General features: G+C 39.8%; 1 protein-coding gene across 1 annotated transcript in view; it reads left to right on the forward strand.

Moving 5' to 3' along the window:
* The window catches only part of RAB31 (RAB31, member RAS oncogene family), a 65,209-nt gene extending 63,645 nt beyond the window's left edge, over positions 1–1,564 (forward strand). Inside the window, exon 7 of the mRNA XM_086892718.1 lies at positions 1,530–1,564. Coding sequence (XP_086748844.1) covers positions 1,530–1,537 — 8 coding nt within the window. The 3' untranslated portion in view covers positions 1,538–1,564. The remainder of the gene's footprint in view (positions 1–1,529) is intronic.
* The last annotated feature ends 11,784 nt before the right edge of the window (positions 1,565–13,348 follow it).

Here is a 13,348-nt window from a genome sequence, read left to right on the forward strand (position 1 = left end):
AGTTTATAATAAGATATCATGATTTAGTGCAGAGATGAGAATTTTGAGGCTCCTGTATTAAACATTTAACAGGTTGGAGAGGATTTTTTTTTTTTTTTTTGGCTATTGAATTACCCATTTTTTATCCCTGAGATTGCCTGAAAGACTTAAAAAACCAAACAAAAGCAAACCACCAATCCCCCCCCACCCCCAATAAACCTACCCAACTTTCTTTGAAAAGTACTGACCTTGTTTTCTCGAAACCTCCCAAGAACCCGAACTTTCTCTCTCCCATCATCCATCAAAAGTTTTTTGAGACACCTTATTTATGATGAAACACTCAACCATTCTGTTTGCTACACTGGGAATTCTAGAAAGCAAAAATGCCTTTACCCTAAAGACTATTTAATTCACATTTATTTTACTTAGTCAATGTCTCTCCTGCTCCCTCCACAGCAGTAAAATACATGTTTAAATAAGAAGATAAAAACCTAACAACTAAATCCCTATTCCCCTACATCAAGTAGAGTACCCTGGGGAAATGATCTGTTACAGACTAAAACAGAAATGATCCCTTTGCTTCCGATTACATATTGACAAGAACCAATCAATAAGGAAGTCAGCTTACACGTCTGAGAGATGCCCTTGAGGAAAATGAACATCACATTCCTTCCTTTTGGTCAATATAACATGACCTGGGGGGCAAGTGATAGCATTGTTGTTATTAACTAAAAATAAATAAGAAATGTTTAGGAGGATAGCAACAGTTTCTCCTTATTTGTTTAATAGGGCTGAAATGTAGGTTAATCACCTTATAAAAGAAATCCCTATTACCTGTCATCTTCAAAGACACTGGCAGCTTTGCTGAGAGATAATGTGTTGGGAGTTCTTACAGGGCTTTAGCAAGAAAGAGCAGTGGACGCAGCCTGGATGACAAAATGTGTTTCTATATTCTGGCTCTGCAAAAAACCACATCATCACCAAACCTATAAAATCACTACCAAATATCCAAGTTCTTGTGTGTGTACATCACTCATCACATGGGATAATTGTGTACCATAGATATTTACCAAAAAAGAATAAAATGTGTAGAAGTAATCTAATAAGAGCCCTCAGAAAGAAGGACATACAAAATAAATATGTAGCTTTTCTGTGCTATTTCTTGAGACAGACAGAAACACAAATGAGAATTAAAGAGTTTTCCTGGCAGCACTCCCTTTAGAGATACTGTTTGTCCTATGAGTTTTTCCACACTCTGTAAGTCATTCCTGATTCTCAAGGAAAATTTGCTTTCAAGGTGGCAACCTGAACTGCCTGTTGGCACCCAACCAGCTCCCCTCCTACACTACAGCCTTTGATGCCAGAATGGTTCTCCCCATAATCTCAGTAAGAAGGGGCGGAAGTCTTGAGACATGCTGGAAATATGAACTCATATTGATGTAGGAAAAGGTTTCAACAGATTAACTTGTTTTATTATGATAAAGATACCAGAAAAAGAAACAATTATTAAAATACATGTTTTTCACCACAGTATTTTTTTTTTCCTGCAGTGTTTTAGGTGGTGAAATTTCTGGAGGAGAAATAGGTTTCTTGGAATGAGAATGAAGCCAGAATGTCTTGTTGATTACAAAATTCTGAAGAGGGAAAATAATGTCTAGAACTGAAAAGAAGGGATAAACAACATGAAGGTGGGTCACTCTTCATGGTGGGTCACAGCCCCTCTGAGGTGGTAAGAAACAAAAACTATGTCTGAAGTATAAAATCTAGATTTGGGCTAAAAAGGGTATCATGTTGTAAATGGTCAGAGTGCATATACACTCATTTCATGGCACAGCCACGCCACCTTAACACCACTGTTACTTGAGAACCCCAGCTAATAAATAAGCATAAACAAACACAAGATTAGAGTACATCAGGTGCCTATGCTCCACCTATTCAAAAATGATACCGTATCTTTACCTGTGGGTATGCCTGAATCTAACAAGTGCAAAGTCCACAGAGTAAAAGAAGATACCCATTCATGCAGTCCTTGACACACCAGTTACTGAGTTGGAACTCTGGACAAAGGGCTTTGGCTAATACATTCCAGTATATTTATGTAGCCACCCTGCCTGCATGGTTTAGTTTTTCATGACACTTGATGCTGTGGGAATGATGTCTTGGAATGATGGGTGATTTTGTACAAATTGTTCCAGAGAAGACTAAAGAAGAAAGGATGAGGTAGTGATAAACATATCTAAGTAAATTTACATTGACTGATTTAACCACAGCATGTAGTATGTACTTAAGTAGTTGCTGCTGGCAGTAGAAAGGCTTTACAATAACACAACATCTACCCCTGAGAAGTAAAATGAAGGGACTTCTATTTTAAATCTCTCAGGAGGAAATTGATGCCTTAGAAAATCCACAAGGCTTGAGCCATAAAGTCATCGCTGTCAGTGGGCATGTCTTTCAGACACTTCACCTTATCTCACTGTGACTCACACACCAGGGAAAGATGCATACCATGGCAAAAAATTGCACCCTCCCCTTTGTGATAGACACAGCTGAAAAAATTACAGGGCCTGAAGCAGCTACTAGATTAGAAAGAGAGCTGCCATCTGAGAAGCCTGTTTCTCATCACATCCATGACGGAAAAGTAAGGATGTCTGGAAGCCACAGGTTTCTAAGCTCTGAGAAAGTGGTTACTTAGCTCTTTGGCAAAATGACTCGGCCTAGGTCTCTGGTAGTGCAGGAGAGCCGGAGTTATTGAGGCAGCTTTCAAAGACATAGCTTTCCTGGTGAAATGGTGGCAGGATTCCCATAAGAAGTCCTCATTTCTCATGAAGTTCAAGGAAGGATATGATCCCCACCATTTTCAACCAGCTTTGGAAATTCTCATTCCATTTAGTGGGAGTTCCAAGCCATAACAAAATCCTGGATGTTAATAAGTTCAATATATATTTCAAGCTAGGCAGCCACAGGCAGGAAATCAGAGTTCAGGAACTTGTGATTTTCTACTGGTATCTTCAGATCATTCTGGAAATGTGAGGAGGCCATGTTTCAAGCTAGGCCATCTGATTTTATACAGAACTGTCAGAGAAAGTGCATGATGAGGAGATTGAACAACTATCAAATTTCATAGTGGTGACCATTTTGAACATAACCGTTACTATAATTGTCATTTGCTTGCATCTTTTATACTCAGAGGAGGTCTGTGGAGACTGTGCATCAGTAACAAAACATTTAACCAAGTTAAAATATTGGATGTTCAATCTTAAGGGTAGCTAAGCCAATAAGATTACTCTTTAGGGCATTTTCACATTCAGAGTTGGGTTTCCAAGCCTGTAGTGCTGCAACCTTCAGCAAATCTCAGGAGGATTGATCTAGATAACTTTGATGAAGAGCAAAGCAAGGAGCTTTATCATTACATTTTTACTAAGTCACACTTTAAATCTGAGAATTAGATTCATCTTTAAAAACCGGCTTGTATTTGGGAAAGCTAGTGTGTTCCACTGACATCACATGTGATATTTCTTTACTGTTTATTCCCTTTTTATTTACTGAAAACTGTTATGAGGTTTTCAATCTTACATTGGTCTCAGAGACTGAACTGGATAGAATGTGAAAATGGCCTAAACAGTAATCTTATTAGGGCTTAGTCCCCCCTAAGATTGAACATCCAATATTTTGACCTGGTTAAAAGTTTTGTTACTAATGCTTAGTCTAACAGCTGTCTCTGTCACAATTGTATAGTCTCTGAATAGCCAACAAGAGCAAAATGCAATGATTTCTTTTTTTGCCTTTGATATGATTTCATAGTAGGGACTAGGTTTTGCATAATAAAGCACAGTTTTTAATAAGCCACTTTGAAAAGTGGCTTATTTTTTCTATTATCATAATGAAGTGATATTTTTTTTTTTTGCTCTCACTGTATGTATGAGAGAATGTTCATCAGTGAAAACAAAACACATTTAAATCATCAAGCTTCAGTGCTCCCAAAGAGTATGACAAAAAAAAATGGTGGAAATACTGTTGGAGCCATTCATTTTTATTCTGAAATAATATTGTTGGTACACAGGGGAGATTTCAGATGACTGGTAAAAAGTGAATGTGGCACACTGTAAAGAATAAATGCATTGGCTTTGGATAATTATAGACCCTAGGTAAAATACTAATGAAAATAGATAATAAATATAGAAATAAATATAAATTATTCATAGGTAGTATCTTATGTAATGTTAATACATATATTTTTATGTGGAAAATAGATGCATTCAAACAACAAGATGAGACTAAAATGCAGTTGCTTAAGATAGATGTATTGAGTTAATACACATGGATTACTTCAAGTCATTTGATGTAGCCCTGCATGACAATCTGGTAAAAAAATGCAGTACTATACAAAATCAATTTACCTATATCAAATGCTCTGGGAACCAATTAGCAGCTACATCAGCATGTTTCTACTCTCTTCTAATGGGTTATTTAACAGCTTCAAAGGAGCTAATACAGCTCAATATCTTTATCAGTGATCTGGAAGAAAACATAAACTCTGCTGATAACTTTGCAAATTACACCAGAATTGCTGGAAAGGAAAGAATGATGAGAACAAATGACACAAAGGTATTGAAGATGGTGCTTCAGATCTTAAGCATTAAGCCACTATTTAAAAATAGGATGAATCTCAATGTGGAAGATACACTAGATGCTGTTTTCAAATGTAGGATCCTCTGAAGCTTCTTGTGCTGACCCAGAGAGGGAGGATGATTAATGAATAGAAACTACTTTCTGATCCACTGGAGGTTCCCATTTTCCTCATTTCTATTTTTTGTCTTACTCATGGAAGGAAAAAATGCAAGGAATTGCTGGTATAAGAAAAAATCACATTCCACATTTGCAGTGGCTAACTCTGTTTTTCTATTAGATTGCTATTAATTTCTATTAAATTTCTTTTTCTCATACTAGGGAAAGAGGAGTAAAAAATCCACCAGCTTCCTTTGAAGAGGAAAGCAGAGGAAGTTTTCTGGCCTGGCTGCAAGCTAGTGGGAACACAGAGTCAGGAACAATGTGAAATAGGAGAGAGGGAAAGGGAAAAAAAAAACAGCAAAAGATGACAGAATTTGTTTTGGGGTGATGGACTGGGAGCAGAAGAGACTCTCTCTCACTGTAATGTGTTTCCCACTGAAAAGCAGAATTGAAGACAGGAAACCTGTGGCATTAAAATTGAGTTAAATATTAATTTAATTTTAATTAATTAAAAATAATACAGTTAAAGTCTGTGTTAAAGGCATGCTCACCAAATATTTACAAGCATTTAACTTTATGAATTTAACAGTGAAAGTCTATTTATGGTTTTTGTCTGCAACAGGTGTGTAGGCACAGGACCAAGGTAGCAGGTGAATGGGTACAGTCTCCTAACCTTCCTTGCTCATGCTTGGTGTTGAAGGAGGAAAATGGTAGATATTCACAGTTGTAGGTGGAAAACCCTGCACATGGTTGGAGTGTCCATAGCATAGGTAGAACTCTGCTGAAGGACAGAAGGGACTGGGTTGCCCACAGGAAAGGGGAGCATCAGAAAAACATGACAGATTGCTGGCTGGCAAGTGTACATAGGTGAGGAGTGGACAGGTCCCACATGAACTAATCCAGGTCAGAGTATCCTTTGCTACATGGGGCTTTCTGCATGCCTTTTTAGTCCTTGCAACTTCCAAAATGCTGTCAGCTATTCCTGCTTGGCCTCTGCTAAGTGTTCATACCTCTTTTAAGGTGACCCACCGAAGTACCAGAACAAAGTCTGAAAGACGCAGCCCTGTTTGTGTGCAGTGTATCAATTGCACATTGAAATCTAACAGGTCCTCATGGATATCATTTGTACAATTAAGCGATAAATAATTCAGTATTTGGCAGTCAAAGACTCAATCTATAATAATATGCAGACTTTTTTCTTCTTTTTTTCTTCCCAGAATGCAAAGTAAATATTTCATAAAAGATCTCTCAGGTAGAGTGTTCAGTCTTCTGTGCAGACACAGAACACGTCTGCAACAAACAAACCAGAGTGGGGAGATGATTTTCCAAACCTTGTGTCTTTACTCCTAGACATAATAAATTAGTCAAAAGCAAAGAGTTTTCATGTGTATATTAGCCCCACATTAGTAGCGGCTTCCTGCATCAGTTAAAAGAGCATCAGGAGCCCTCACCTGCTTCCTGACACAAGACAAGGGTAACGGGTGAAAGAATTCCCAGGACATGCCCACAGTCCCCAAAAGCAGAGTGGCTATGGATGCCCACAGGAGCTGTGATCTTGCAGGCTTTTAACTTCATGTAGAACTTCAGGTATCCAGTATTCCTCTCAATTGCATAGAAGTGCAATTGCAGAGGCAGACCTTTAGCTGGCTTAAGTGCTTGTGATTTAACTGATCATTCAGAGTGGAGTAAAATCCTTATGTTATTTGGTAACAGTCTATGGGAAAATGGATATTTCCTCATCAGTCACTACACAAATTACTGAATCCACTGACAGCTTTAATGTCTCCCTTTCTTTTGCTCTGCTCATTTTCAGACTCTTAGCTAATTTGATCTTTTGGCAGAGACAAACATTTCATTCTCATGTTCATGATACCTATTTATTTTTAAAGTGTTGTTAACATAGTTTCAGCTGTCTCCCTCTGTCTGGCCCTGCCTAATTGATGTAAAAAATAGCTGTCTAAAGTGTTCTTCCTTGAGAAAAGTTACTAATTCCCCCCCAGAGATCTTCTCCTTGTGTCTGCCTTCAGTCAATTTCACTCAATTTTGTAAGAAAAATCTAGCACTGCACCTTCAATGTGTGTTTACTTTCTCTTGTAAAACCATTGCAAACTAATGTGCCCTGGGAAAAGGAGTTGGATTCTTCCCATTTGCAAATACCATTAATAAAATTGTGGACCAAATTCCATATGCAGCTCCAAATTACACACTCAGTTAGGGTCTGATCCAATGCTTATTCAAGTCACTTGGAAAATTCCCCCTGATCTTAATGAGTTGTAGTCCAGACCTTGGGAAGTGGACATTTCCACTGCAGATGATCAGTTTAATCTTTGAACATGCTAGAATTCATGCAGTGATAAGACTCATAGGACTGAAAAAGACTTCAGAGGTGAGATCTCAAAGCAAGATCAGCTAAATTTACATATCCCAACAGATGTCTAACCTGTTCTTGAAGGTCAGTGACTGGGACACCATGGATTGTGCTTCCAGGCAATCTTTTTTGTTAATTATCCTTACTCTTAAAAAGTTCTTCATACCTGCTCTAAATTAATCCTTGCTCTGATCTACACCCATTGATTCCTGTTTTATTCAAAGTAAATGAGAGAAGACTTTTTTTTTTTTTTCTTTTGCAATAGGTTTGAATTTGTTTGAAGACTATTACTGAACACATGAGATCTTCTTTTCTTCCTTAGGCTAAACAACCTTGGTATTTCAATCTGTTCTTATGCTTCAATCCATCTGTTTTCTGGATCTTGGTCAATACAGGTCCTTTCTTCTGGGCTCCCTTCACTTAGCCCAAATATTTTCTGACAGATAGTACCCAAAAGCAGACAAATCCCTTCAGCAGATGTTTTAGCAGTGCTTTGTAGAGCGGAAGCAGTTCATGTGTCAGGCACAGTCTCAGCACAGTGCTTGTCTTTTACAAGTTGATATGACACATTTACCTTGTGACTCATTAGAACTGAAACTGGGCATAATTTGAAAATATAATTCAAGGGCCTCCTGGGGCCACTGGGGAGACGCTGAGGGCAGAACTAGCAATGCAGAGCTGCTATAGAACAAATGAGAGCGGGAATTTGAATCCCATTTGCCAGATGAGTTCTTCAAGCTGAGATTCAGAAAGACCATGACATTGTTTGCAAGAATATCAGTTTGAAAAAGAGATGTATGTGATGACTATAGGGCACTATCATACTTGTTCTGCAAAATTACTTCTCAGGTAAGATGCATTTGAGTCTTTTAAGAGTCTTCAAGGAGGCTTTAAGACTTCTCTTCTGGAAGCAAATTTCAGCTATGTATTTATGTTTGTATATTTAGCTACAATTTTGATTTTTGGCTATTTTTTAGGGAAGTCTTTGTTGATTTTTAGATATCCACCATCAGCAAACAACAGCCAACACATAAAGACAGAGTCTGTGTTTTGTATATTGAATTGTCTCATTACATCCCCCATGAATGAGTACAAATGTAAGAATCAATGCTTGAAACAGTAATCAAAACTCCACTTCCTTAATAACGTTTTCTTTTATCAAAGGATTAATGGCTTTTAGCACATTTGAAATTGTCTGAGGAATCCTTCAGTTCTTTATATTGTACTTTAAACCACAAAGAAAAGACAACACTTCTGTCTTGCTCTTTCAGAAGTTAATGGTCCAGGGCAATTCTGTGTTCAGTGGAACAGAATTGTGTCCAAAATATGAAAAGCATATTAAATTTTGTGCTATAGCTGTTTATGAGAATGCCATTATGTGTTATTGGCTTCTCTCTTCATGAATATTTAATATGTATTGTGTGTTTTTATAGTTGTTTACTGGGTAAACAAATACACTGTAGTTGAACCAAGTTGAAGATACTCAACTAAAATCTACTTTTCCATTCTGTGGCAGCATTTGAATAGTGCCATAAAGCTTCAATAATGGTATGGACTGTGACTCGACCTCTGATTTACAATATAATAAGTGGGCCTAAAATTATACATGGACCTCTAGCAGTCAAGTAAATGATGACTAAAGCCTTCTGTTAGAACAGCTTTGCATTTCAGAAGAAAAACAGCAGCACTAAAACGCCAGGTATTTCCTTAAAGAGAAATTGGAACATAGCTTTATTCCTTTGCATTTTGCAATATTTACTGACTTAGCAGTGCAGGACGCATGAGATACTTCACTGAGTGAAACCCAGAATTTTCCCTTTAACACAACAAGTAATGCAGCACTTGGTTTCTCTTTCTGACAGTCCCAGTAACACCAAGAACTGGCAAAGAAGATTGTGATATTGTTTTATTGCAAGGCATTTTCAAGTTCTGAATTGGTGGGATTGACCAAACAACCTGCACAATAAACAGTGGAAAAAGCTATTAAGAAATTGAATATATTCTATTACTTCTCAGATACAGAGAGTGTTTATTTAATATTTAATAGCAAACAGTTTTGAATGATGTCAAACTATCTCAAAATTGAGATATTATAACAACAATGCTGCATGTGCAGAGTGAAAAACATCAAGATCTACAAATACACAGGGTAAATGTTGACCTCAGATTAAGCAAATGCTATCCTTTTACAAGCAGTGATGAATACACTAGAGGCACTTCTGGAATGACATTATTATCTCACTGAAATCAGTGACAGGAGTTCTATTGACTGCAATAGATCCAAGGTTTCATTCCTGAGCTGTGCTGTGAGGTGATGAAATGAAATGCATCACATGTCGGAGAGGGTTTGCTAGATATTGCTGATCAACAGCACAGGTGTTGTTTTAATATAAAAAATTACATCAGTCTGGATGAAATAGCAGCATTAGATCAGAAATGATACTAAATGCAATAAAACAGATCAATGCGTTATTAAGCTTCAAAATGTGTTCAAACAACAACACAGACCACATTAAAAAAACAGCTTTGAGTTGGAAATTGAACTATGGCCTTAATGGGGTCCTTCGCAGCCTCAGTGATTGTCGCTGTTGGACATGAAACAAGTCACACGGACACAGCTCGAGGTGTGGTGAAGGAAAGAGAGAACTTTATTTCTTCTCTCAGAATTTATAGGTTTCTGACCATGGCCAGAGATTGGACAGTCAGGTTAACACCTTCCCAACCACACTGGCTGTGAGAGATGTCCATCAAAAGACATGTATCAGAAAGAATGTATACATATCTATGTTTACAGTTACTGTCCTGGGAAAGTCTTTAGAAACTATGTCAACAAGATGAAAAAACTGAGTTTTCAGGGCGACAAGTGATGATGTGACATCCCACCACAGCTTGGGGCTGTGCCCTGTTTTCCATTCACTGCCTCTCACTATGCTGTTGATAAGTATCAACCCAGTCTTCCCCCCAACCCGTGCACACCTCCTGATGTCAGTCCTATCTACCACACAGCCATGTCTAACAAGGTGTTTGCATGGGAATACCTGTAAGTCCTGTTACTGTGTTTAGGAGAAATATAAACTGGTTTTGCTCTGTTTTTCTTAAACAAGAGGTGTGTAGAAGAATTAGAGAACACAGATCGTTCTGTCTTCTAAATCTGCATTACAGAAGCTTTTTTTTTGCATTTGTACTCTTTACTATTATTTTTTAACTTCATTAAAAGAAGACAGAAACTTTTGTGGTATTCAGCATTTTGCAGCCATTTCCCATGACTTGATTTTTTGCAAGCTGAGACCCAGTGCTTCTGGTACATAAGCAGAATTCTGGAGGCTGAATTACTGTTTCTGAGAAGTGTGCACTTTTACTTAATCTTTACTTGATTCATGAACAGAAACAGAGTGGAGATAACAGAGTTAACATTCTTCTTCTGTGTTAACATAGAAGAAAAACCTCTGATTTCCAGTTTATCTTCCAGATCCCAAGGGTAAGAATGCATAAACAGAGTGTAACATTGGTTTTGTTAACAAAGCCCAGCAGACCACCAGATAACAACCTTAAATATTTCACTGTAAATAAAAGATGTAATTTAAGATGCTATTTTATGTGCATCGTAAAGTAAGTCCAGAAAAAACCTGCAGCCACAGTAGCTGCAGAACTCTAGTGACATTTTCACACATAGGTCATGTAACTTCACCTATTGAAGTCAACTCCAATCAGGTAAACCTGCTCTGAGGTGCTTTTCTAGAACACTTTTTAGTTGTTTATTCTTCAGTCAGTGATGGTATTAAAAGTCATGTGGGTTTTGGTGTTGGCAAGAGTCGTGTGGAGAAAAGTAGGCAGGAATGATGGTGACAGGCCTGGAGAAGGGGCAGGCAGCTGAAATGGAGGATGGAAGCTCCAGGGGAGAACCTGAACCTAAATTACTCAGAGGGTATCCCCAGCCCAATGGCCTCACAGTCCTTCATGGCTTGGCTGAACTAGAGGTATTCACCAAAGAAATTATGTGATCTGCAAGTATTACTATGAAGACCTGATTCTGAATGCAAACCATTTAAGTCCTCTCAATGTATTTATTATCAGGACATATTTTTCAAATGGGTCATTATGTCCCTGTACATGTTCTTAGCATACCTACGCCAGATTTTGCAAGAGAGAAAAAATGTGTTAGTCCTTCTGACTAAATTTACATCACCTGTACTCCAACTTTGCACAAATACAAACATATATCTTACAGACAAATTCTTCAGAAGCAGATTTAGGACACAGAAATCATGGTTTGGATTGATTTGAGAAACTGTTTTTTCTTGTTTGTTTGTTTGTTACTGGTGCATTCAAATACCCCAGGATGCACCATCTGCTTGAAAGTATGGTACTAATGAAAAGGCCCACTGTGACAACACTGTATCTGACAAAAATTGTTAGCAAGGAGGATGCCAAACAACTCATGTTCCTGCCTACTAATAAATAATGGCTCTTATTTTTCATTCAGGTTTCATAAGAGCTCAATCTCTCTCAACTTTTCACAGAATTGAAGAATTGTTAGAGTTGGAAGAGACGTCTGGAAATCATCTGGTCCAGACCTCTTCCCAAAGGAGGGTCACCTAAAGCAGGTGACACAGGAATGCATTCAGGTGGGTTTTGAATGTCTCCAGAGAAGGAGACTCCATAAGCCCCTGTTCGGGTGACCCTGAACATAAAAAAGTTCTTCTTCATGTTGAGATGGAACTTCTTGTATTTCAGTTTATGGCCACAGCTCCATGTCCTGTCTCTGGGCACCACTGAAAAAAATTTGGCACCACCCTCTTGACACCCACCTTTGAGATACTTATTATTATTATAACTTAGTATTAATGAGATCACCTTCAGTCTTCTCTTCTCTAGACTAAGCAGGCCCATTTACTCCCTGTTAATATTCCTAAGGCTTAACGTAATGATAATTTTCCTACTTTAGCGGTTTTGGCTGTTTTCAAGGACAGAGGGTCAGGTCCATCCACATCAGTGCCCAGGTCCCTTTGGACTGGGCCACAGTCATCCCAACGAGGGTACCTGGCAGCAACTGGGAACTGCCTCACCCATGAACAGCACTGACGCCTGTCAGCGCCACCGGGACCCACCATCCAGGCTCGCTCTCCCTTCTCTAGTTTAGAGGAAACGCCTCACTGCCCCTGAGGCCCAAGGGAAGGGCGCCCGCTGGTGTCACCCCCAGGACTACAACTCCCGGCAGGCCCCGCTACCGCCGCGAGGCATGCCGGGTGCTGTAGTTCCCCTGGAGCGGCTGCCCAAAGCGCCGAGCCGGCGTCACCTTTCCCGCTCCCGCTCGAACTGTGTGTATGTGCTTGGGAAGGCGAGGAGCGTGGATGCTGCTCATCCCCGCTCCGCTCCAGCCATCGCTGCTTGTGGGACCGGACCAGGCTGAGCTGCGGCGCGGGGGAAGACAAACTGGATCGATGACCCGAGACCAATGGTGTGAGGTTCAACAAGACCAAGTGCCGGGTCCTGCACTTGTGTCACACCATCCGCTGCAGCGCTACAAGCTGGGGGAAGACTGGCTGGAAAGCTGCTCAACAGATAGGGGTCTTGGGATGCTGGTCAACAGCAGCTGAACACGAGCTAGCTGAAGAATAAGGCCAATGACATCCTGGCCTTTATCAGGCATCATGTGGCTGGCAGGACCAGGGCAGTGATTTCCCCCCTATATATAGCATTGGTGAGAGTGCACTTGGGAACTGCGTTCAGTTCTGGGCCCCTCAGTTCAGAAGGACACTCGAGGTGCTGGAGCATGTCCAGAGAAAGGCAGTGACGCTGGGGAAGGGTCTGGAGCACATGTCCTGTGAGGAGCTGCTGATGGGAGCTGAGGGTGTTTAGCCTGGAGAAGAGGCGGCTCAGGGGAGTTCATATCTCTCTCTACACCTGCCTGAAAGGAGGATGGGACTAGGTGTGAGTCGGTCTCTTCTCCCAGACAATTAGCAGTAGGATGAGAGTACAAAACCTCAACTTCCACGAAGAGAGGTTTAGGTTGGACATTAAGACTAATTCTTCACAGAAAGAGTGATTAGGTATTGGAATGTGATGCCTAGGGAGGTGGTGGAGTCCCTGGAGGTGTTTAAAGAAAAACTGGCCGTGGCACTGTCTTACTCTACTTTACAGAGTGGTGTCCGGCCACAGGTTGGACCCGATGATCTCGGAGCTCTCTTCTAACCCAGCGGATTCTTGGATTCTGACTCGCTTTAGCCGCCAGAGCGGGACGGAAGGCTGTCTGGCTGTGTGTAAGTCTGTGTG

This window comes from Cyanistes caeruleus, chromosome 1 (assembly GCF_971803275.1).
Source record: "Cyanistes caeruleus chromosome 1, bCyaCae1.hap1.1, whole genome shotgun sequence".
Lineage (NCBI taxonomy): Eukaryota > Metazoa > Chordata > Aves > Passeriformes > Paridae > Cyanistes > Cyanistes caeruleus.